Source organism: Tachypleus tridentatus, chromosome 6 (genome assembly GCF_004210375.1).
Source record: "Tachypleus tridentatus isolate NWPU-2018 chromosome 6, ASM421037v1, whole genome shotgun sequence".
NCBI classification, from domain to species: domain Eukaryota; kingdom Metazoa; phylum Arthropoda; class Merostomata; order Xiphosura; family Limulidae; genus Tachypleus; species Tachypleus tridentatus.
Genome location: NC_134830.1, coordinates 142,327,038 through 142,354,589, shown reverse-complemented (window position 1 = coordinate 142,354,589; position 27,552 = coordinate 142,327,038). Strand labels below are relative to the sequence as shown.

The window sequence follows — 27,552 nt, the reverse complement described above, 5'->3', positions numbered from 1 at the left end:
ACATGTTATGTCATCAACAGTTCATGCAAGTTTGTAAAAATTAGGGTTCAGCTCCCCCCCCCTCAATATTTTTCTGAAAAGGTAACACTACTAGATGCCGAAACAGGATTTTAGATAAACCAAAGTCAATACCAGATGGACATACATTAGTATAGAGGATTTTATCAAAATCTAACAAAATACTTTTTGGCTATGATGAACTGAAAACATTTGAAGGATTTCTTGACACTCAAAATATTTCCTTACAAAGTTTCAGATAAATTTGTTTGTACACCAACATTTTATTGTGAAAATTAACAGAGTAAGTGAATTACTTTTAGCAGTCCTTACATGAAGACAAATAATGAACATAACATAACTGATATATTTAGAGACTTGTGTGACAAAAGTCATGTTTACTGTAGATGTCCAATGTGAATTCAAAGTTGGAGGTGTAGAAAAAATAGCATTTCAAATCCATCTCTTGTACCTCACAACACACTGTTGAAAGTTTTGCAGAATTCACCAGGTGAATCAGATAAAGACAGAAAAAAAGATTCTCCGAGATTCTATTTATGTATATATGCACAACTCTGGCTTGTTGGTTTATAAAACTATCTGCTTTTGGCATTTAAACCATGACTTCTGGGGGATTTTACTGCATATATATATAAAGAAAGAAAGAGGTAACTGACTGGAAGCTGACCACATGTTTGAAAGGGGTTGTGTAACTGAGTGTCGGAATGTAGAGGGCGGTGTTAGATGTTTGAATATATAATTTTATTTATTTTATTATATTAATATAGGTATAAGGGCATTCCTTTGTATTGGTTTATTTTGGGTTTAAGTTGTTGTATAAGTAAGGCTTCTTTAATTTTGCGTTTTTTTTTCTTTATTTAATATTTGAGTATTTTCTATGGTTATGTTGTGTTTATTTGACTTGCAGTGTTCGAAAATGTGTGAAGGTGACTTTTTATGTTCTTTGAATCTGGTTTCCATTTTTCTACTTGTTTCTCCAATATAGAAGTCGTGGCAGTTATCACATTGTATAAATAATGTTGGTGTGGTGTTTGTCAGTGTGTAGACCTCAGTTTTGTGTCGGGTTTTTTATAAACTTGTTACAATCAACAAGCACATCTTTTCTTCTTCTTCTTTTTTTTTTTTTTCTAACTAAACTTTCTGAATATGAAGTTAGGTATATACTATAAATACAAACAATGTTAAAAACAACTACCTGGCACATTCAACAAACAGTTCTTTGCTGGCTGTCTGTAGGTTCTCTTTGCATCTTTCAATCCTATCTTCATTGACTACATCAACATATTCATTGGACTGGAAAATTATACAAATTCATAATTATGTTTTGTCTCCAACAACTGTGGTTACTAAAAACTAACAGTACTGTTATATTCAATTAAAAATGTAGAAAAATTTCATTTTAAAGTGAGCAATTATTACAGAAATCAACTTTGTCACAAGACAATACTTAGTATTAAGCCTATAATATTTTTAAACAGTTATTATACGATCTTCTAAAAATGTAGTCTTCCAAACCCACTATATTTACTTATCCACTACATATGACATGTTTCACTCTATCCAGAGTTCTTCAGGTTAACTGGAATGTAACAAACAGTTCTAACTGGGATACTTTTGAAACAAACCATTTGTTACAACAACAACAGTGAAAAACATCATCAATAATGAATATTTGAAAATAGTGTGGTTAGAATATTATTAACATACATTCTTCTAATTCCTAATGGATGGGATAAAGAATGTACTGTTTAAAAATAAAATAGCTCTGATACTAATATCTTATCACAACCATAATTGTGCTTTGTTGCCTTGTAAAAAAAAAAAAAATACTTACACCAGTTCAAGAATAAATTGGATTATGAAAACACATGCTCCAAAGTCTGCATTAATATGAGTATATTTTTTTACCACCAACTTACAATAAAATATTATAACATTACAAAAACAAGCAAAAAAAATGTACACATGAAGTTTCCAAAACATTGCTGTTCTTTAATAAAATGTATATGTATGGACGACTAACCCAAATGCATAAGATTAAGTGTGGACTTTTTCCAAATGTTTACTATACCACATGAACAATAGCTTAATAACATGAATGAATGACACACAAATCATCTTAAAAAACACCTCAGTTGTGATGTATTTCAAGATAACGCCTTGAACGACTAGACACACCATCTTCAATACCTCCTACCTCGGTTGCGAGGTATTTCAAGAAGACGCCTTGAGCAACTAGACATGCCATTTTCAATACCACTTACCTCGGTTGTGAGGTATTTCAAGAAGACATCTTGAGCAACTTCTTGTCTATACTCATCCAGAGTCACTTCATAATTTGCCTAAAACCACAGAAAATGTTTGAAGACCAATTATTCATTGAATATAAACATGCATAATCTAAAGGATATAGTGCCTGTTTCAGTAGTTGTTTGTATAAACATGCATAATCTAAAGGATATAGTGCCTGTTTCAGTAGTTGTTTGTATAAACATGCATAATCTAAAGGATATAGTGCCTGTTTCAGTAGTTGTTTGTATAAACATGCATAATCTAAAGGATATAGTGCCTGTTTCAGTAGTTGTTTATATAAACATGCATAATCTAAAGGATATAGTGCCTGTTTCAGTAGTTGTTTATATAAACATGCATAATCTAAAGGATATAGTGCCTGTTTCAGTAGTTGTTTATATAAAATCTAAAGGATATAGTGCCTGTTTCAGTAGTTGTTTATATAAACATGCATAATCTAAAGGATATAGTGCCTGTTTCAGTAGTTGTTTATATAAACATGCATAATCTAAAGGATATAGTGCCTGTTTCAGTAGTTGTTTATATAAACATGTATAATCTAAAGGATATAGTGCCTGTTTCAGTAGTTGTTTATATAAACATGTATAATCTAAAGGATATAGTGCCTGTTTCAGTAGTTGTTTATATAAACATGTATAATCTAAAGGATATAGTGCCTGTTTCAGTAGTTGTTTATATTATAATCTAAAGGATATAGTGCCTGTTTCAGTAGTTGTATAATCTAAAGGATATAGTGCCTGTTTCAGTAGTTGTTTATATAAACACGTATAATCTAAAGGATAGTGTCTGTTTCAGTAGTTAGTTAGAGGGTAGTTGAAACAAGTTGTATTTAAAAACTGAAAAGCAATGACCAGAGAAAAACACTAAAGATCACAAATTTATTTCACATCAACACTATTAACAAAGAAAAGAGTAACTTTCAATAGTTGATAGAGACAACATCAATTTATTTAAAAATTTGAAGATACATTATACAAGTTCCATATTTTTTTTTTATGCAGAATTATTTTGTTAATTTCCCGCAAGTCAAACTAACAACAACTGTTTAGTGTCAGATAAGCTTCACTTATCTGACAGACTTAGTTACCCAAAATACAAATTGATTTTAAAACAAGGATTTTTGAACTAGTTTTTCTCATAAAGTAAATTAACTAAAAAGAAATGTTACGACAGGGAAAGGACTGAAGAAACTGATAAGCAACAACAGAAAGACAAACAAAAGATGAAGAACTAAACCATTTTAGAAACTGTTAAGAAACAACTTACATGTGTATAAACTTGATTGTACTTGTCTGTACATTCACTTGATTCACTGCAACTATGAACATAAACTATCCCATAAATATAAAGGCCAAAATGCAACCCTATATGTATAAATACTTAATTCATTGGGTATGGATACCAATTTATTTTTTTATTGCAATCAAGGTTCTGGATGATGATTCCATATATTAAGTTCTGAATTTGTCTGTGCAGACAGCTAAGTGACTCCGAGTCAAAGTCCTATGACATTAATCTCGAAGTAAATACTGTAATATCTTATTGACTCAAAGTCTTATGATACAATTTTCTGTGTTTAAAATTTGAATTTCTTTTTACAAATAATTTAATTCTGCATGATTAGGACTCTAAGGCACAATTCTCCATGTCCAGAGGCTCTCTTTTGTAGAGAGTACAAGAAGTTCCGGGAATGTTTACGGGTGAAACCTAGACGATGTTCAGTGTCTATGCTAGAGAGAAGATCCACCATCAGCAGATTAAAGTATCATCAAGAAAGATATTGAGAATGTAAAGTTTCAATATCACAACTGGCCATAACATATTGATCAGCAGACTTAAGTATCATCAAGGAGGACATTGGTATATAAAGATTCACTATCACAACTGGCCATAACATATTGATCAGCAGACTAAGTATCATCAAGGAGGACATTGGTATATAAAGATTCAATATCAAAACTGGCCATAACATACTGATCAGCAGATAGAGTTTTAGAGATTTCAAATGAAGAGGTAAACAATCGGTAATTGTAAAGTTGTTCACGATGAGGGGTTTGAGGATAGGAATGATAAATTTTATCTCTATATCAAAAAGACCCTCAGATACAATTATTTACATATAAAGATCTAAATTTTTGTATCTGAACATTCATCCAATTCTATGTTCTCGGACACATTTCTTGCAGAGTTGTCTCCATTTCGAAAACTATTTTACAACTAATCATCTACAGAAAGGATATTCTTGAGATTCAATATTTGTTCCTCAAACTAAGACTATGTCATCACTTTGAAAACATTAAAAAAATATGTAAAAAAACTACTATTATGACCTCACTTGAAAATTTACAAATGTCTGCATGCGAGTGGGTGTATCAGGCTAATGAACAAATTACTATACTTTGTATTTTAGGAGGGCTGGTGTCAATGTTTCCATTCAAATCTTGGAGATCTTTAAACCTCCTAATGAGATCATTTTAGAATAATTTTGTTTTTCTTATCAAACTTATCATACAAGCTAGCAGTAATAATGGTTAGTTTTACAAACATGCTCATTAGTTATGAATTACAACTTAAAAGACTATAAATTGCTTATGTCATGAGATGTACCTGTGTGTTCTCAAAATTAGGTAATTACAGCAATAAGAAAATTCTTAATTGCTAATGACAGATTAGACACATAATAACCACTCAACTTTTTTTTTGTATCTGCCCACATGCATTACATCACCAACCATTTCCTAATATTATCAATATCATACAAGTAATACCATCCAACAGTTCCTGCCATTAAGAGCATCAGCTACTACAGAGGGCCCAACATTCCTTTAATCTCTTACCAGACTGATTTTGTTCCAAGCAACCATAAAACCCTTATTGATCCCCTATTCTGGTGTATGTGCATTTTCTTATAGCAAAGCCACATCAGGCTATCTGCTTAGTCCATCAAAGGGAATCAAACCCCTGAATTTAGCATTGTAAATCAGTCAACTTACCATTGTACCAGTGGGGGAACCCTATTCTGATAAAAAAGTAAAAGCTTTCAAACTCAATCATGATGTCTTGTTAGATACAAGCTCTTAATATGAGATCAAACTTGGAGGCATAATGATGTTTTGAAAGGAAGAAAGAAAATAAACTGAAACCAAATCAACTATAAGATTTGTGTAGAGAGAAGCAGAAGAAATTGACATAAACATGTTATATTGATATATACATTGGCATTTGTTACCATAATGTTAAATAACGAAACGTAATAAGTTTTACTCACCACTTCGTCTAAGAAGTCGTTACATTTCCGATAATGGGGCTTGGTCTCACAGTACTGTCGAAATAGAAGCCGTCCTATTGGTTGTTGTTCAACAACGTAACTGTATTGAACATCTGTTAAGTAAATTAATGTTTATACTTTTTCATGAGATGTAAAGGTAGTGCCACAACCTTTACAGAGTTAACAAAAACTTCAATGGATACCAGCATTAAGCACAGTCAGCTAAAGATAACTACCACTAACATACAGGACATTAAAACATTAATTTTAGTGAGAGACAAAAATGTAACCAATAGTCTAGCATTACTTAACAAAACTTCTCAAAGATTAAATTTACTGCACACATTAAATAAGGTTAAATAAACAAATACTTTCCCACTACAATTATCTTCGTTCTGGATTGACAAGAGCATTAGACACGAGACTTAAGAACCTTTGAGATAAAACTTCTAAGTCCACAAAAGATGGTACGATTTTGTATTTTAATCGAATGAATCAGCATCTTTAATGTATAGTTGTAAATAATTTCACCATTTGTAATAATGGTTAAAATCAAACAAACTTCTGTAAATTCTGTATTGTACAATAAGACTGACATTTATTTATGGAATTCTGAGTTCTTTTTAAATTTCCACATAGTGCTCTGATGTTATCCATTAATATAGGAGGCCTAGCTGTATTTATTTTATTTGCATGAGCAAAACTACAATTCACAGGAGAGGGTATAATCAATCAAAGAATGTATTTTAAGGTTAGGCTTGATAAATATTTGAATGATGAGAACTGGCTTTCATTGTTATTTTAGAGTAAAGTACAATGGATAGAATATGGCTTAGATAAACCAAAATACTTTTCTGTCCAAGAAATGCACTAGCTCTTAGTTCAAAGTACTTTTACTACTCGAGTACTGTTATTTTAAATCAAATTAACCCACATATTTGCACTATTGCTAGTTTAAGATTTAAATCCAAGGTTACAAACTATATTTACAAATATTATTCTGCAACTGTACTAATTATTGTGTTGTTGTTGTTTTTGTCTCTTATCCTTCATGGCTGTAACTTCGTATAATGAATAAAGGTCCCTTATGATCCTTAAATTATTGGTACGTATGTATGTGTGTACATATACATGTCTAATGCTGTTCAGGAAATATAGCATAAGTTTAATGTTTAAAATCTATAATTCTTATGTGATTTCTTTCACTTACTTGTATGTAGTTATGTGTTCACCTGTTTGTTCCTTAAACTCATAACCATCCACATTTTTGTTTCACTAATTTTTCTCTCAATTTTATTAATTGGACACAAAATTTTGTTTCACAGTAATCAAAACTAGTTTCCTTGTTACATCTTGCTTATTTACAATATTACATTTTTAACTGTTTGTCTTTTAAAATTTTGGTATAAAAGTACACAAACACTATTTGTGGTTACATGTCCCTAACTTGAATTGGTCAGTAGACTAGAAGAAAGGCTATGACCTATCTGACCAATAAAACACACCAATATCCCTCTAGCATGAAAAGATTTTTTTGCAACAACAAGACATGGACTATGCACCCTGTGATTCACAGTCTAAGAAGTTGGTCACACTTGGTTATGCATTGTTAATTCTTTACTCTGAGAAGTAACTGTACTTTGGTTTTGATTTTAAATCTTCAGAAATTCTTACAATTAATGTATAAAAGTTTTATGTCTTTTGCAATAACATTACAGCTTCCAATCTCCTAGAAACAGGCTGAAATATTTTAAATTCCTATTAGTAAAAGTAATATTTTTAAAAAATTACAATGAACAAAATGATATTGTGCACGAAATGTAAATAAAAATCAAAGTACAAAAAATGTGAAACTCTTCAAACTGTAGTGTTTTTGGAGTTTATTGACCTAATTTTCCAAGAAAAAAGTTCTTATCCTTACTTCAATGGAAAATTAAAAGTAAAATATAGTAAATAACAAAATACCTACTCGTTAAATGTTAAAATGCGACTGTTAAACTTTTGACCAAAAATTTATCACACGCTAAAAACAGAAAAGCAGTTCATCAAATCCCAAACACTACAACTATTCAGCACCAAAACAAGGCTCGTGCTTCTTTGTCATCCATATTAGATTAGTTTGTGTTATTTTATTTATTTACTTGTTTAATGGTAGTCGATCTCGTCATTCAGGCTTCACACTGATGCCAATAATCATTACGTGTGTATATTTTTATCTAATTCGATGTGTAGAAATCAACCAAATTTATTCTGCTTGACTTCCTCCCTTACGTTTATTTTAAAATTAATTTAGAACGCCCTCTACTCCCGGAACTGTTTATCTCTGTTATGATAGGGTAAAGCTGATAGTGACAGGTATATTGCTGTTAGACAAAATTATCAAACTAATGTATGCTTAACACAAAAATTTAAAAATACACATTATAATAGTGATGTGTAGACAGAAGATGAAAAGTGGAGGTGCTTGTCCAGACACATACATCATTTTACAAAGATAGATTTAAAGTATACGGTTTATTTTGAATTTTGCGCAAAGCTACTCGAGGGTTACCTGCACAAAGTATCTGGAGCTATTAAAAACAGCTTTGGCATAGTCAAAGGCAGGTGTACCCAGAGTGTGGGTCTGGTCCCCATAAAATGAATATAATATACAGTTACTATGCAAGTCAACAAACTCAACATGTAGCCTTACGGGGAAATAGTTGATGTCAACTACCAAATCAACATCAAAAAAAATATGTAAATGTCGATGACAAATTTGAAATTTTACAGGGTTTTCCAATAGTACTGAAAATCTTGTTTTGTTTGATATAAACAGATTTTCTTGGACTAAAAACTTTAGTCTGATGTTCTAATGTCAGATATTTAAAGTTATTAGTGTTTTATCAACTTCACGTAAATTTTTGTTCTCGATCTTCCTTTCTTGTGAAACAGTTTCGTTTATTAAATCCATCCATATCTCTGTCTTAATATTTTACATGATACAAACACACTGACCAAACATTTTACGTGCACGGTGCTGCCACCTATTATCTATTTTTAAGAAAATTATTCTACAACTTTTCAGCTCGTACCTCTAATTCAGTGGTTCCCAACCAGGGGTGCGAGATAGCGTTCCAGGGGGTGCGAGATAACATTTGCTTAGGCCACCTTCACCTTTATTCTTAAATAAATAATTACTGTGAGGGGTGAGAGAACATATTAAAATTTTTTAAGGGTGCAGGGCATAAAAAAGGTTGAGAACCACTGCTCTAATTCATGGTCACATTTAAATTCTTGAAAGATATAAAACCCTAAAACCGAGCGCACTGAAATATCCACTTTCCGAAAGAGCTCGGGTTTCGTATCTTATGTTAACTTACTGATTTCTTGAACCCACACGTTTTCCCAAACGAACGAATTGAAATTCTTAATTTTTTCTCCTTGTTCCATCATATTAAGTTCATGTCTATCGTTAGAATATTTATCAAATTAACATCATGGAAACCAACATCGTTACCTGAGACCAATTCATTTACTCAGTTTTTAGTACTTTTGTTGTTAGGAAATTAATAGTGATATCAAGAATTTCCACCACATATAAAACAGTTGCTTTTCGCATCTTGTTTCCCGAATTTACTAAATACGTTCTAACTTCGCAACTTTCAGATAATTTACACATAACGTGAAGAATGACCGTTATGCTGCCTATACTGTCAAACCAAAACGCCAATTAAAAATAAGCGCCTGTGAACAAAGGAGAATTTCAAGAACCCCTTATGAGTAGTGGGGGGTACAAAGTACCCTCCAGATTCATAATTAGTACAAATAATGTTCAGTGTGTAAAAAGAATATACTGGAAAATTTTGTATATCTATTTACCTGTTAAATCGTTATTAACGAATTTTATTTTTGGCAGGTAAATATGCAATAATATTCTTCATATCTCCACTAAGTTTCATCAAAATCTTATCATTTTTGACTAAGTTATAGAGAATTTTTTTTAGTTTTAAAAATCGGTCACCATGTTAACAGAAAGGGATTACATTTATTCTCGTGACCTTCCTACAACCTTTACCTTTGACAACTGGCTCCCAGTACAGTAGTACTTCACATTATATATTTATGCATACTTTATCCGACTTGATATTCTGTCAATAAATCGTTCACAAAGTTAATATCAATTTAAGCGCATCTCCCATTAAAGAGCCGTTTTCCTTCGAGGTGATTGTGTATATAAATTTATGTTGCCTATTCATAAGTTTGTACAAGCTAAATATGTTAAAAAAAACAACAACTAGGGCAGTCAGTGGAGCGCATATCTTCATCACGCACCATTGATCGTATACTCTGAAAAACATTGAAACTTTGTCCACATGTCCGTAGTTATCAACGGACAGAGACTATTTTTGACGGGTTTTGTTTGGTTGTTTTGAATTTCGCGCAAAGCTACTCGAGGGCTATCTGCACTAGCCGTCCCTAATTTAGCAGTGCACGACTAGAGGAAAGGCAGCTAGTCATCGCCACCCACCGCCAACTCTTGGGCTACTCTTTTACCAACAAATAGTGTGATTGACCGTGGCATTATAATGTCTCCACGGCTGAAAGGGCGAGCATGTTTGGTGTGACGAGGATAAGAACCCGCGACCCTCGGATTACGAGTCGAGTGCCTTAACCACCCGGCCATGCCGGTCATTTTTGACAGGTAAATATGCAATTATATTCTACACATGCTCACCAAGTTTCATCAAAATCCGGTCATTTTTGACAGTTATATATAAAAAATAATTTGAAAAATCGGTCCCCATTTTAATAAAAAGGAATTTGTTTCGCGACATTTGGCCTTAAAAATTAATCACTTCTAACTTGAGTTACAATCCAAATGTTTACCAACTTGCGTCCAAATCCATTAAGCTGTTTTCAAATAATCTTGCTAACAAAATTCACAAGGGTGAAAACAAAGAATTATGTTTTAGGTTTAGATTTTTTGTTCCACCTTTGGTAACAAAAAAGTGTTGGCAAAGTTTCTACTTTTGGAACACACTTTGAAAATCTTTACACTTCTAAACATAATAAGACAAATTCCATTCAGAACAAAAGAATCTTCGCATTCTTTACTTAAGATCCCTCTAAATTCAGGTAGTTGATTTTTTCCCAACAAAAATGTATAATATTCCAATCTTCACTAAAATACATGGAGGAACGGCCCGGCATGGCCAAGCGTGTTGAGGCGTGCGACTCGTTATCTGAGGGTCGCGGGTTCGCATCCCCGTCGCGCCAAACATGTTCGCCCTTTCAGCCGTGGGGGCGTTATAATGTTACGGTCAATCCCACTATTCGTTGGTAAAAGAGTAGCCCAAGAGTTGGCGATGGGTGGTGATGACTAGCTGCCTTCTTTTTAGTCTTACACTGCTAAATTAGGGACGGCTAGCACAGATAGCCCTCGAGTAGCTTTGTGCGAAATTCCTAAAACTAACAAACAAACAAACATAGAGGAACTTTATTACGATTTACGATGGTGGTGGTTCGGGCAGAAACAAAATTATGACATAAATGACGACTCGCGGACGGAAGCCCAATTTGTCATTTACAATTATTACTATTCGCGAGGATAAAATTATGTTTCAAAACTATTACGATTCGGGTGTAGAAAGGGAGGGAGCTCAAATTATGATTTAATATAATGATTCTTGTAGTTATTTGTTGCTTTTCTAGCCAGTTAAATTGTTACATCGGTTTCCTTAAGTTTTACTCATATACACAAAAAATAGGGGGCGTTAGGGGACTCAAAATATGCCCCCAGACTTCATTGTAAATTATCTCAACTGGATCCTCTACATACAATGTTGGGATTCCTGGTTTTAATCAAGCCTTATTTTTTTAAATAAGGATTTACGTTTGGCATTGGCGGTTAGTGTTGTATGTGATAAAGCACGTGCGGTGTACTTCCGACACAAATACAGAGGAAGTGAACCGACGTCATTCCGGAAGTAAACAGGAAGTACACGTATAGAAACCTCAGTGAACGCAGGGATATATGTAACGGTCATAATTAAATCAGAAATAATTCAAAACACATTGAAGTTCCCTCCCTCAAAAAAAAAAAAAAAGTTCCCGACTTGCATTATAGTATAAACTCGCATGAGCAAATTCACCCACCCACCCACACACACACACACACACACAAAGCAATTTTGGTTTGATTTGGTTTGTTTTGAATTTAGCGCAAAACTACTGGAGGGCTATCTGCGCTAGCCGTCCCTAATTTAGCAGCTCTTCGGGTACTCTTTTACAAACGAATAGCGGGATTGACCATAACATTATAACGCCCCCAGAGTTCAAAGGGCGAGCCTGTCTGGTGTGACGGGGATTCGAAGCCGCGACCCTTAGATTACGAGGAGAGTGCCTTACCACCTTGCCATATATATATATAAACACACACTTACACGAGTATGCCCAAAAGATGGAATATGGATGTACATAAGTGCCTTAACCACCTGGCCATGCTGGGCCACCAACAATTTTAAAATTGAAAGGTTTATGTTATGACTGTTAAAAATAATCACGTTCAACTATCTCTTCCAAATATAGGATTAATGAAGATAATAAATATTTATATTATTAAGTAATTTTCATTTGTAGTCAAAAATTGGTTCCATACATTCTTTCATTTGTAGTCAAAATTGGTTCTATACATTCTATTTTTACCCACAAATCGAAGAAAACTGCTTTATACCTCCTGTAATAAAGTTGTTACATGATAAAGGTAAACGCAACTCATACATTATGAACTTTTACTTATTGTCTGTAGGTTCAGTAAATAAAACGAGAATTATTAGGCTAAATTCTTAAGCTCAGTTGATTTTGTCTGTTTGGAATTAAGCACAAAGTTACACAATGGGCTATCTGCCCATAAGGGGTATTAAAAATCGGTTTATAACGGCGCGAGTCAGCAGACATTCCGCTGTGCCACTAGGGGGCAGCTCAGCTGATGAAGTACTTGATTCGCATGGAAGATTTTCCGGGATCCATTCCGCTCACGGAATACACATTTCAGTTTTGTTCTCGTCTCCTAATGGCTTTAACTCTTAAAAATATCTTTTTTGTTTTGTCCCTTGGGCTAAAAAAAAAAAAAAAAAGTTTCTAGAAAGTGCATTGTGGGAAGCCATACGTGAAAGAAGGGGGGGGGCACGATAGACAACCCTCAAAATCATTAGGTTTAACCCGTGACAACATTAGAACAGGAAAATATTTCTTGGCTAAATTACTTAGAAAGGAACGTTAGTTATACGTTAAAACAGTAATTACTGTATAAAATTAAATATCGTTAAACTTCATCCATCACTACAAACTATCATCAGAGAAGCAGACATATAAAAACAAAATCGAAACGGACGTTATGCACGAAACAATAGATGGCGATAAAGATTTTAAAATTAGAATTTATTCCAAGACCCACAATTTAATCTGTAGTCAAAACACGGTCTTTAATATTTAGGTTAATATACAGTGGCCCAGTATGTAGGTACCCGTATGGATTAAAAGGGGAACAGAAGATAATTAGACCCAAATTGTAGCGATTGATTCTAGTGCTTGTTTGGTTTCTTTTTAATTTCGCGCAAAGCTACTCGGGGGCGATGTACGCCAACCGTCCCTAATTTAGTAGTGTAAGACTAGAGGGAATGCAGCTAGTCATCACCACCCACCGCCAACTGTTAGGCTACTTTTACAAACGAATAGTGTGATTGACAGTCACATTATTCAGCCCCCACGGCTGAAAGTGCGAGCATGTTTGGTGTGACGGGGATTCGAACCCGCGATCCTCGGATTACGAGTCGAGGATTCTAGTGCCAAACAAAGTGATGTCGAATTACAGAGCAAACTGTAGCATCATTAGAGTATAACCTTAGAATGTTCTAGAACAGAATTTGTAAACTTTCGCATTGCATCAATTTGTGTCGATATTGTTTTATGTAGGACTAACTGTGATAGTTTACTCTTGATAAAACTGAACAACGAAATGGAGGGTAACTATCTCCCGCTGTCACCTACAGTGGATATATAAAACAAATCACTACAACCTTTGAACTCATTTGGTTTTCATCTTGTGGTTTCGTAATGTCAAAGGTCATCATTCAGTGTGTAATTTTACAGCTAATCTAATGGAAAATGTTCAGTACTCAGAAGATAGCCCAATGTGGCTTTGCCATAAGAAAACACACACAAAAAAGTTCAAATATCACGAAGCTTTTCAAGTCACGAAATTGGTAGAACATAATAATGAATAACTACAGTACTGTAGCGTTTTATTTGTATCCGCCAGTAGAACTACATATACGTAATTTATTTTTCAACATTTGCAATGTAGTACTGACTCCATACTGTCCTTCTGAATTTTGACCAAATGTCACTTTATCTCTTCATGGTGGTTGTAAAAAATTGTTGATTGTTAGCACCACAGATAAAAAATGAAGTTGTTCTATCCTGACACCTGTAAAAAAAACTTGTAGGTTGTTAACACCACAGGTAAAAATGATAGTTGTTCTATCCTGACACCTGTAAAAAAAACTGTAGGTTGGTTGGTTCTACTGTTTTACTCCAACTGCCGATATTTACAGTTAAAAACTTCCTGCTAACCAAATACAAGGTATAATGAATGTTTAAAGAACAGAAATACAAAATGTTAAGATTTCCTGCATGAAAACATGCGAAAAGCTCAAATATTTAGTCTGTTATAGACACACACATCTGTCTTACAATCCAAAGATTTCTCTATCTCTCTAGTCTACTGTTTTCTGTTTACAAAGAAACAAGACTAATCAAAGCACATCATGTGTTAGTAACACACCAGAATTCGAGAAACGTATCCACCCAGAACTAAAAGCTTTTGTGCCCGGCTTACAAGACCAGGCCATGTTGACAATACTCTGTTTACAGAGAACTTCAGGTCCGGTCAAACAACCGAGTGATTGGTGTGAGGCTTCTCTCCTTTATTTAAGTGTTAATTTCAAAAAAGGTCAAATATTCTGGGCTCTGATTAGAAGCTTCGTTTTATTCCCTTTTATTTTTTCTTCTGTTAGATCTTTTTAGTTCCAAAATGTTCGAGAAGATATCTAAACCCTAATCAAAAGCACGAGGTAGCAGGTACTTTGTTAAAAGACACGTATTGGTTGATAACGCCTAAGCAAACAGAAAACTAATTATACTGAGAAACAAACCTTACGTAATTAAAAATCTTACGGCAAAAAGTGAGATAAGTTGTAAAAAACAACACTTGAGATTAGCAGCGAAAATAAACAACCCGTACGGAAATTCTGCGCGTGAAACGACTGCATCATAACAAATTGAGCCTCAGTGAGTGAATTATGCAAATAAATACATTTCATTTAGAAAGAACTTAAGTAAACGCATACGTGAACAGAATTTCATAACTTCACGTGTTAGCTCAATACACATAAGTATGGACGACACATACACCATACTTATGAATAAACAAAAGGTTTGAATAAAATAAGTCATAACTGCACATGCATACAGTATTTCAAGCCATCTCTTTTTATCATATGGAGTGTCCCTGTTCTACACGAATCATGCCTGGTTATTTATTTTATAATAATTCTAAAGCACGTTCTACATTATTCTTACAAGGATCATGGTGCGTGTAAAATCTCAGTAGCACGTGATATTATCCCAATGATCCAGGTACGTGTAAAACCTCAGTAGCACGTGATATTATTCCAATGAACCAGGTACGTGTAAAACCTCTGTAGCACGTGATATTATCCCAATGAACCAGGCACGTGTAAAACCTCAGTAGCACGTGATATTATCCCAATGATCCAGGTACGTGTAAAACCTCTGTAGCACGTGATATTATCCCAATGATCCAGGTACGTGTAAAACCTCTGTAGCACCTGATACAATACTGGACAAATAAACTAGTACTGTTAAGGCCACAAAACGACTGAAGCCATAGACACTAATATTCACTATCAGACAAAACGTTCAATGTAATGATTTTTTTCAAACACATCCATCACAATTAGCAAGTACCGCTAGTAAATTCATCAAAAGAGAAGATTCCCAAGTGAAAATATTTTTTCCTCTCTTCTTCTCCTGAGAAATAAACAATAAATTAAGCTTAACGCTAGGTCAGAATTACCATAAGAGGTCGTAAATCTGTTAATATCAAACACCACGCAGAAGTTCAAGTGAATAAGCTGAACCAATCACATTACACGATTATTTTAACCTAGTTATTCTTATTCTTGAACTATCTTTTTTGATAGCTCAGAAATATCGTTTAAATTATCTCTAGTTTCAATCCTTTGTTATTTTACATTCTCAAAATGCTTAAACGACTCGTGGGGTAAAAGGATGAGAATTTTAAAAGACCTAAAGTTTTTAAAACGCTTCTAATTTAGAATTTTTCACCAGAGGGAAGATAACTGGTCAGTATCATCCACCACTGACACGACTAGTCTTTACCGAACAAAAAGAATGACTGTTAAAACGCGTCCTAAGCTTAAAGTGAGCAATGTGTTGTTCCAGTGGCATATCGCAAGCTCGAACGTGAACCTTCCGACCCACAGCCTGGACGTTTTGTAAATCAAATACGTACCATATAGAAATTGTTTATTAATTATCGTTTAACACCGTAGCCTCTTAAATAATCACAAAAATGCAATTATTTAAATGATAAAAAATACAACCATTTTAATGCGAAGTTTTACCGATTCTGGTATTTAAGTTGACACAAGTTGAGACACACGACAACACCGAACTTGCTAAGCCTAAAACAAATTCTTCAAAAATCACCAGTATGCTTTTATTTAAAGCCAAATTAATTGATACGAGCACACAATAATGACGTAACATCCGATTATTTAAAGCGGGAAGCTTATCAGCATCTTCCATAATTTTATTTTGCACAAAATCTACACAAAAACTGAACTCTACGTAATCGACTCAAATTTCGAAACATTGATTACGAGGGAAGACAGCTTTGTTTGGTTGTTTTTGAATTTCGCACAAAGTTACTCGAGGGCTATCTGTGCTAGCCGTCCCTAAGACTAGAGGGAAAGCAACTAGTCATCACCGCCAACTATTGGGCTACTCTTTTACCAACGAATAGGAGGTCGATTCTCTTCGGTGGGCTCAGCAGATAGCCCGATGTGGCTTTGCTATAAGAAAACACATACATTTCACATGTACATGATGTTTGTTTGTTTTTTGAAATTTCGCACAAGCTACTCGAGGGCTATCTGTGCTAGCCGTCCCTAATTTAGCAGTGTAAGACTAGAGGGAAGGCAGCTAGTCATCACCACCCACCGCCAACTCTTGGGCTACTCTTTTACCAACGAATAGTGGGATTGACTGTCACATTATAACGCCCCCACGGCTGAAAGGGCGAACATGTTTCGCGCGACGGGGATGTGAACCCGCGACCATCAGATTACGAGTCGCACGCTTGGCCATGCCGGGCCCCGGGAAAACAGCTATGAGTATCCTCCACCAACTCTTGGGCCACTGTTGTTTAATAGAATGGTGTCATTTGATCGCCACTTTCATAGTAAACTCACTACCTAAAGCCTTAAGAGATTTTTTTTTTTTTTCCGGTAATGGAATGCAAACCACAACTCCTTAGATTCACAGTCCGGACATACTACCCACTGGACCACGCCCAGTCCAAAGGTATCTGTATTTATGTCCTTCAACAAAAACCTTTTGCGGTACTTCCTACAAGGGCCTGGCATGGCCAAGCGCGTAAGGCGTGCGACTCGTAATCCGAGGGTCGCGGGTTCGCGCCCGCGTCGCGCTAAACATGCTCGCCCTCCCAGCCGTGGGGGCGTATTATGTGACGGTCAATCCCACTATTCGTTGGTAAAAGAGTAGCCCAAGAGTTGGCGGTGGGTGGTGATGACTAGCTGCCTTCCCTCTAGTCTTACACTGCTAAATTAGGGACAGATAGCCCTCGAGTAGCTTTGTGCGAAATTCCAAAAACAAACAAACAAACAAACTTCCTACAATCTAGTATGTTACTAGCAGTAGCTGGTACAGTACGAAAATGTGAAAAAATTTCACGCGGAGCTTTACTAAAATTACCAAGTTTTAATTATGATATCAAGCATGGAAAGAAGTGCTAAGTTTCTTATATATGTAAAAACGGCTCGTTTGGGTTAAGAAAAATTTTTACGAACCGTTTTTACATATATATTTTTCTCTACAAGTGGGTTTTCTCGACATCACTAAGTTTTTCTTAATTCTTAAAAAAACACAAAAAACCCTGTTGTCTGGAATGTTCAAGCACGCACACACACACAAAATTGTGATATTAAAATTCTTCGTAGCAGTTTCTTAATTCGTAGCATATGGCGGAATAACATTCTCGACCCCAAAAGATGATCACGTGACTACTGCCAAGTCTCTTCCGTCAGGCCTAAGATGGATGATTGTCAGTTGGCTTCCGTATGATGTCATTAGTGTTCAGGCCTAGTAAAAACCAGAAAACAACGTTGCTATTGGTACCACGTGAAATGCACGTGATTTTGACCCAAGTCAGAAATAGCTGTGAAACACGACGTTGTTTGTTTTTTTCAAGAAATAAACAAGTCTAGGATGATTGAGATCTTTCATTTTATAATCGTTTTTATTCGCACTGTCGGAATAATAAAACACCGGTACTAAACTGTTTGGACATAGGTAACAGTTTTCGTTCTGTAACCATTTCAAAATGTTACCTGTGTTTATTAATAACGAATGGAATAAAACTCAATCGAGCAGTTTCAACTGTACCGTATCTTTATTTTTTTTTTTAACGTATGACCTTTAATTAAATCAAAACATCTTTTCCAAATAATATAAACAGACTGTTGCCTGGACTGCACATTCTATCATATACTGTAATACCTGACAATACACCAACAACCTACCATACATCTTAAGATTTGAGAAGGTGTAAGTTCCTAATTTATGAATTGGATATCAAGACACAATCAAACAAACACAAGGGTACCTCCATAAAAAATTTAAAACTACCAATACCTCGTTTTTGTAGTTATTTGTAATTAGTTTTAGAGAGCAAATATATTCGAATTTTATAGATTAATTATAAATAATTGTCGCTGTCTTTATGTGATATAAAAACATAGGTTTACAGATAAGCCACTATAGGGATGAATAATTAATTACGTAAGAACATGGTTATGTGCCGGAAATAAATATTTCTAACTGTTTTGCATCCTTTGAGTTGCAAATAATTATGTTTGTACTTATTCTCATCGCAATGGCGCGTGTACCGAAAACATGGGGACGTCAGATGTGTTTGCATGGAACTGGCTGTCTACCAGGGGGGCCCATGACTGCGGCAAAACAAAGTGTATCAAATCAGAATGTAATGTTTCAGTAGATATTAACTGTACGTTTAAATCTCTTATGTGCACTATTCCAAATCATTGGGGTGGGGAGGATGGAAATTTCCAACGGTGCGGTGAGTGTTTACACAAACGTTGAAGGTTAAAATTTACAGAACATTACCCCTATTCCATACCATGATATGAACTATATATGAAAACATTATATATTATTTAAATATTACTTTTGAACTAAAAATTATTTTTATTGGATCATACAATATTCATACTGAAGTAATCAAGGATTTCAAAATGGAGGCGACAATTTATTTTTTCTCTGCAGAATCATGAACAAAAGAAAACATTAGCGACATTTATTAAAACTTAAATTAAGGTCATTGATGATGTTCTTGGCAACTAGCCAAGTACTGTAATAGACACTTTGTATTTACTACACTGCATAACTAAAGAAAACACTATAATTCACACAAAAACTAAGCCTAATTAACACAAGAGTAATAAGGACGAACATTTAGGAGTAGATTTATTTATCAATGTTTTAAACATAGACGGGAAGGATCATGATAAAAGTAATGAAATTAAAATTATCTGTGGATACGAGATATCCCAGTTACTTTGACGGAGTTGGTGGTTCGAGCCGCGATAGGTTACTGAAAATGTTCCTCATTTCAGATGTGTGTGTGTGAGGAGAAGAGCGTTATAGCTGTAACAGTGAATTCTGCTATTCAGTTGAATAGTGTACGTACCACTAGTTGGTTATCCTATTTCTCTGGTTATCAGTTCTGAGTTAGGGTTGGAAATATAAAACGCAAAACATGTTCATGCTTAAATTGAAAACAAATAAAAAATCTTTCAAATCCTAAAATATCACGTGGCACACTATTCAGCATATTTCCTTGAGAATAAACTGTGTCCAAAACACCACTTATCTATACTAACCTCCAAATTCTAGATGCCCTGCCCATACTTCTATCAAACTTAGCTGATGAACTTTAAACGTTATATTTTCTAGTCAAGTTACCAAATATACATAATCATTATGAGCAGCTTGTATGAAACAGGTGTGCGATAAATTAACAACAACTCCTATATTAGCCATCAATCCCTGGCTAACGACTTGTCTATTAGTTTACATCGAGCTTTGTACTAATATCTATAAAATTAATTGTAGGTGGAGTTTAACTTCCGGCTTCTCAATGACTTTGTTCAACATCTGTAAAACTATCACGATATAACATTAGGCTTAAGTAGGGTTGGGTTGTTTTCAATTTCGCGCAAAGCTACTCGAGAGCTACCTGCGCTAGTCGTCCTTAATTTAGCAATGTAAAACTAGAAGAAAGGAAGCTAGTCATCACCACTCACCGCCAACTCTTGGCTACTTTTTTACCAATGAATAGCAGAATTGACCGTCACATTATAACACACTCCACGGCTAAAAGGGGTGAGCATGTCTGGTGGGAGGGGGATTCGAACCCGCGACCCTCGGATTACGAGTCAAGCGCCTTAATCACCTGGCCATGCCGGACGTAGGCTAAAGTAAGAAACGAAATAAAATGGACCGAGTGCTTTATTCACCTCCCCCCCCCCAATCAACAGATGATCTGTGGTGCATGCAAGTATCTAAACTGGCTTTAGGTTCCCTTTTAGAAGAAATAAATTTATTTGGTCGAAAATTTAATACCGGTGGTCGGAAAAATGGATGCAATTATTTATTGCGTTAGGCCTAAGTTATTACATTACTTCTACAGTCCTGACCGAATGTTTTTACTTTCAAATGCCATCATGTGTCCACATTTACAGTTTCTGTACGAAATATCAAACTGGAAACGACATCTATATTCTAATATTCGAATGGGGCTAACCGACTCATTTCTTCATATAATATTGTCAACATGGTGAGCAGTAGTTTTTAACCAGGTCAGATTCAAACATATTAAGTCATATTTTCTCAGTCTCCTGGTCTGTAAAGTCGAACAAGCTCTTGACAGAAGCAGTAAGTCAATTTTATGATTACCATGGTAACGGCTCCTCCAACTGGGCCAGGTACTACCAGTGTCTTGTTACTGAACATATCGATTTCTTCAGCTAAGAACGAACATTTTCTTTATTAACTCAGTTTTCAACCACTTTCATCGCAGTGCTACGAATTTCTATCGCACACAATTTCACATCCATACTGTCACTACGTTTTTACACACCGACTGGTATTTATTTTTCGCTTCCTTTGCTGTTCCATACAACAGTGACAAGAGACATAATGTGTGGAACTTGCCTCTAAATCTTGCAACGAATACAAAATTCTATTCAATGCTTTGTTAGTTGTAATCTATGTTCCTTTCCTGGATGTACTTCGTGTTTCTACGGAAACCACAAGGGAACGTGTATAAATCAGCCTTCTTGTTTGATTTAGCGTTGAATCATTTACCGTTCTTCCAACGTATAATAGAGGTCGCTGCAGAAGTTTAGAGGAACTTCTGAAAGATACCTAATATGTACCCATAGATTCCCTGCAACGGATTCAATTTCCCACATATACACACAAACATATATACACACACAAATTAATGCAATTCCTACTTGTTTCTGAATATTCAAAGATTAGACTATTGTCAAAGTAGGCGTAGAAACTTTTGTTAATAGTTGAAACAGTAAACAAGCCGTCGACCTATATGACTGAGTATATCTTTTTAGATTAACCTTCCATTTTATTCTGGTACATTAAAATTCTAAGAGTCAATCATATTTATTCATTCGATTAATTATTTACAAATCGGAAAATATTCCTGAATAACGATTTAATGTGAAGGCTTGAATAATTAGGCACACGTTCTAACAATTTAAATGTCAAAGTCTGAAGTACTAGAGGAGATCTGGGGTAAAGAGTTTCAGACTACCAACTACATGTTAAATAAAGTCTGCAAAACTTAAAAATTTCAATTTGCATCGTTGGTCGTAGCGAAAAATTTGATGATGTTAATAACAACTAACGGATACTTGCCTAGAATGATTTGTTTTTGTTTGTAATTAGCTGATATATGTTGCTTTTAAAAACACTTGTTTGTAACATTTTTGTTGTTAAATATGTCGAAGTAATAACATTCTGCCGTTTTACAAAGACGTTTTACCAACGTCAGGGTAACTGACGATGTGATGCAACATACATTTTAAACTGTGTTATCAAACAAAATGCCAGAAAAATAGTAAACATTTCATATACTCAAAAAAATAAAACAATGTCCACTACGACCATCGCTGGGTGACTGACCATTGCTTGTTATTATAAAATAAGTTTATAATTTTCACTGTAATGTCACGTAGCGAGGTACGACAAAGAAAATTTGTGCAGGTAAGTGTTACAAACTGAGAAAATTACTGATTACGAATAGCAAACTGTTTGATTTAAATCTTTTTTTCGTATATTTTCTTAACATGCAACGTATTGAACTACTGTTACTAAATTAATGACAAAAAAATGATGTCGACCAATATATTAAAATTATAGTAAAGTCTCAGATAAACTAAAAATTAATAAAGTTTTTTTCTTAAACGTAGAGCTACACGGGTAATGCGTAGCAACTTATATTCCGGTGTTTCTCAGAAATGCGTAAGTGATTCTCTCTAATCTAAGAAAGAAATAAGCAGAAAAAAAAAACATGCAACCAAGTCTGATATGTCACAGTTGCTAAGTGATGTCATTTAACATGATTAATACATGTTATGTGATATTTTTCCCTCTGATTTATTTTTCTAAGTATTGTTTTGCTTCAAATCACCCAAACCTTAAAAAATGAAAATTAAAAAACTGGCACGCTGCTGGTGCCTCCACTGGCGCACCCACGCCCCAGCAAAATTCAAGAATCTTGGCTAAAAGAATTATTCAACTACATACAATCACTATGATCTATTTAAAATAGCTATATCAGTGAATAATGTGAGTTTAGAAATAGCATTTCTCCTATATTTATTATCAAAAGTCACTTTTTGGAAAATGATGCCTGGTTAGTTTCATACCTTTACGTAATAGGCCTAGCACTTTATTTGCAGTACTAAGTTTCAAAACGATGTATACAAGTTATAGGCCTAGCCCTGTTGTTCATATCAGCTATAAATTAAATAAAAACAAATTATTTCAAACATAATCACTGTTATACAAACTTTAATTAATTGTGTAAAAAAAAATAATTAGGTTTAGTTGTACAGCTCTTTACTAACCGCTAATTTTTTTTTAGGTGTTTGGATAACATGAGACATGTCACAATTAATTACTCATTAATATCCAACGGAGTAACTGGATATTTATTTTATTTTTTCCTTGCCGTAACGTGAATTTCAGTGAACAATATAAAAATATATTATGCCTATTTTTTCTATTTGCTTCAGTTTTCCAAGCAGTACTGATGAGCTGTGAATTAAACGAAACTAGTTTACTACCGCTAAAGAACCGAATCAATGAATAGACTAGGTCTCAATAATGTTTTCTTCACTGAAATTCAATTTGTAGAATAAAATAAATTACAGAATAAAATCACTTTATTTAATGCTACATGAAAACTCACCTATTCTGTCTTTTATGTCTATACATTGTGATATGTGTGGAAACTGTAATATCTTCTTCCATTTTTTACTCCTTCCTTTGTTGCTGTCAGCGCCACCTATTTGGAAAACGGACAAAACAAAATTCGTTCATTTCGCTCTAAATCATTTTACACCATTAGTATATTAATTTCATTAAACTATATAAAATAAACGGTATAGCAAAGTTGTGAACCATCTTGATGTTTACAATTCCCGCCCTTATGGCTGCTCCGCACGCACTTCATTGACCTGCGACACATTCTTGTAAGGTCAGTGACGTTTAAGCTAATTAATGTAACAAATAAAAAACAAGCACGTGACTAAGAAAAAAAAACAAAAAACAAACAAAACAACAGTAAGGCAGTGTTATGCAGGACTATGTATATTTGCATAGACGACGCTACATTCGACCCTAATTTTGAAAAGACTTGAGTGTCAAAGTTCTTTCCTAACCTCGCTACGGTTATAACAAACTCGCAAATGTGATTAAACCCTCAAATTAACGACTTTTCTTTCTATACTGTTGGGTTCGCATACTGCACCATATTCAGTATTCTTACCGATTTGTTTGTTTTTAATTTCGCGCAAAACTACACAATGGCTGTCAACCCAACTTTAGTCATTCAAGACCAAGACGAACGCAGCTAATCACTACTACCTACCGCCATCTTTTGGGCTAATCTATTATCTATGAATCGCGGGATAGACTGTCACATTATCACAAACTCACAGCTGAAAAAGAACGAGCATGTTTGGTAACGAGGACTCGATCCCGCGATCCTCAGATTACGAGTGAGTGAACACCTTAACCACAATGTCATGCCAAACCTAAAATGGGTTTAGAAGAGCCTACATCGACACTATTGACAGTTCTAGTAATCATCTGTTACTGCGTATATGCTCTCACAGTTTGTCGATTGTTAGAAGCAAATTAAAAATCACAAACACGTAACATCACTCTACCAAGAATCTACAAGATTATTGAATCAGAAACAAAAGAATTAGTTTGCCAAAAAAAGAAACACGTGCTCGCGTCTGTTCTTTTATTCCAGATGAACGTGTTTGTATCTATGGAAACGTCCGAGATAACTCACTCAAAACAACAAAAGAATTTCTAGATTATCTGATTTGGGTCTAATCCTTTTATTAGTAGTTTTACTGCGTTATCTTGGTAAAAAATCTAAACGGTTTGGAAAATCCTTAAAAAGGTATTGACTTTGTTCCAATAATAGGCATTAGAGACATTGCACAGCCATATCTACCACACACACATATAGCTCTTATAGTTGCTAGTTCTCTCCACATACACAACTGGGACCAGAAATACTGTGAAATACACACCCTAAACAACAGCTGGCCCAGAAATACTATACATATACATATATATATGTAGCTGTTCGTGTTATTGTGTATATATACAGATCGTTTATAATTGTTCTCTCTCTCTCTCACACACACACACACACACACACACACGAATGTGTATGCATCTTTTATGTATGAATATATGCGTATTTAACAATCTTAATATTACTGCTTATACGTACATGAACGTCATTTATACCTAATTACTTGGCATGCTCATGACAACGTGATTAAAGTACTAGAGCCGCAATCTATAAGATACACGATTGAGCCTCCGTAACTGATCATGCTCGCTCTCGCAGTTGGGGATGGCTAGGGCAAATAGCCCTCATGCAGCTTTGCGCGAAATTTAAAACAAACCAGCAACGTCTGATCAAATTTCAAGTATTCACATTTCAAAGTTCTTCGGTAAAAAATAAATAAAATAATTTTGCGTTATAAGAAAACTACAATTGTTTTCTAATTTATATTTTGTTACGGCATTAACCAAGTGCCTATACACCAACATAAATCTAAAATCAAATTCCTATTATTACTTGGACATCTTACGCCATAACCAATCTCTCTCTACATAACATCCATTCCCGTCACACCAAACATGCTCGCCCTTTCAGCCGTGGGGGCGTTATAATGTTTCGGTCAATTACACTATTCGTTGGTAAAAGAATAGCCCAAGAGTTGGCGATGGGTGGTGATGACTAGCTGCCTTCCCTGTAGTCTTATACTGCTAAATCAGGGAAGAGTGTTCAAAACTTAACTAATGGCCAGAGAGAAGGCAAAGCCACCTAGCATCACCAGTTGTCACAAGTGAATTATCTGGCTCGTTGAACTGAATAATGGAATCGAATGTCACTGTTATAACGCACCCACGTATGGATTTGCGAATCGTGTATCGAGCCTTGGACTTTTCGATCTGCTGTCTGACACACTAAGCACCAAGTCAGATCCATCTCAATCTCATATGGATAACTGAATGTCCTTTTCGCCAAGAGTACCAAGGTAATTAATAAATATCTTGACATTTTATTGAAAAATACTTGAAGAACGTCACCCGCTGATATTGTATCAAAATCCAAAGTTCAGTAGGTTGTTGTCCAGATGGAAAGATCTATAAAGCATTGGTTTAAGGCTATTCGCAGAAGGACATCAGAACAATGTTACAACTGTAATACAAAATGTCTGACTGTTGTAAAAATACAAATAAGCTGTACAAACCGGTCTTTGGATTTGTTCAAAATTTCAATATAAATTTTTATCACTTATTAAAGCGTTTAAAAACAAAGGCCATGCAATCCGTCACTGAGCCAATGCTCCTAGGCCTTCCAATATAAAGACCATGCAATCCGTCACTGAGCCAATACTCTGAGGCCTACGTGTATTCTTCCATTAAGCCAATGCCCTTTCCAACTGGAATATTCGAGCTCCACAAAGAATTCGCAAACACCAACCAAACAGAAAACTGGTCACTACGAAGTCTCACCAACACACACAAACACCACCTCCAAAAAGTGGACTAAACATTCGGAGCCACTGGTTCTGTGAAAAATCGGCCCAAACAGAAAATATAAGGATTGAACACGTTGTGAAGCAGAAAGAGCCTGCCAGCACCTAGTTAAAGTACATGGTGGATCTGACATAATAGCAACAGGTGATCCCTAAAGCGAGACTTCAGTATTTATAGTTTTGCAGAGCAACTGCATTTTGCATAAGCCTGGAACAACATTCTAACTTTCCACATACAGCAAAAAATAAAATAGAAAGCAACCTCTCCGCTGGACTGCTGAAAGCAATGAACTGTAAACAGGCAGTACTATCAATATAATATTTCTGACTGATTCGAAGGAAGTGCAAACTTAAGACTAGTTCGTTTCACGATGGATGGAAAAAGGCAAATCAGCTGTTTGGTTAGAGCATGCCATGGATGTACCAGACTATGCAGTGGTAAGGCTAAATGAGGAAGCTGGCAAGAAAAACACAGAGTAGTTCGTTCCAAGGTGGATGGAAGTAAGCAAATCAACTGATTGGTAAGAACATCTGCTGGATGCACCAGTACATGAAGTGGTGAAACTAAATGAGGAAGGCGACAATGCGGGGTAATTAGTCCTCAACCATGGGGAGGAGGGGTAAAAGGAAAGCAACTGTTTGGTAAGACCATCACCTGGATATACCAGACTATGCAGTTGTATAGCCAAATGAGGAAGTTGACAAGAAAAACATCAACTCCTGCACAGCTGTACTTGCAGGATATGGATCTCCTCTGCATTGGTATGACTATTACGTCAACCATAAAAGATCTTCATTTACAAACAGAACTAATGAGACTACCGGGAAACAAAGTGCTGCAAGTGTAACTACGAAAAGTAAAAATTGGAGAATCAATATGACTTCAGTACATAGCCAGAAGAGGCATACGACCCCCATGCAAGGAGTCAGGAACTACTGACGCAACTTTTGAGAACATTATCTTGTGCTCGACAATAACATCCAGTTTCAAAATGGCTGGAAGCGAAACTAGTTATTTTATTCATGGCAAAGATACTAGCGCCACCTGTTGCCATGCCTAAATCTGTACTTTCCGATCAGCAATATCGACCGCCAACAAAGTTATCCATAACTGTTAATTTAACAGTATCTATTTTATATCATATTTATTATTGTTTT

The 27,552-nt window shown here is 35.0% G+C and overlaps 1 protein-coding gene across 2 annotated transcripts in view; it reads right to left on the bottom strand.

Annotated features, from left to right (window-relative positions):
* LOC143253894 (G protein-coupled receptor kinase 2-like) overlaps positions 1 to 27,552 on the bottom strand; it is a 56,996-nt gene that overhangs the window by 18,761 nt on the left and 10,683 nt on the right. For both annotated transcript variants that reach the window (XM_076508446.1, XM_076508447.1), the window contains exons 2-5: positions 23,508 to 23,603; positions 5,600 to 5,712; positions 2,283 to 2,360; positions 1,214 to 1,311 (exon numbers count right to left, since the gene is read on the bottom strand). In XM_076508446.1, coding sequence (XP_076364561.1) covers positions 1,214 to 1,311; positions 2,283 to 2,360; positions 5,600 to 5,712; positions 23,508 to 23,603 — 385 coding nt within the window. The remainder of the gene's footprint in view (positions 1 to 1,213; positions 1,312 to 2,282; positions 2,361 to 5,599; positions 5,713 to 23,507; positions 23,604 to 27,552) is intronic.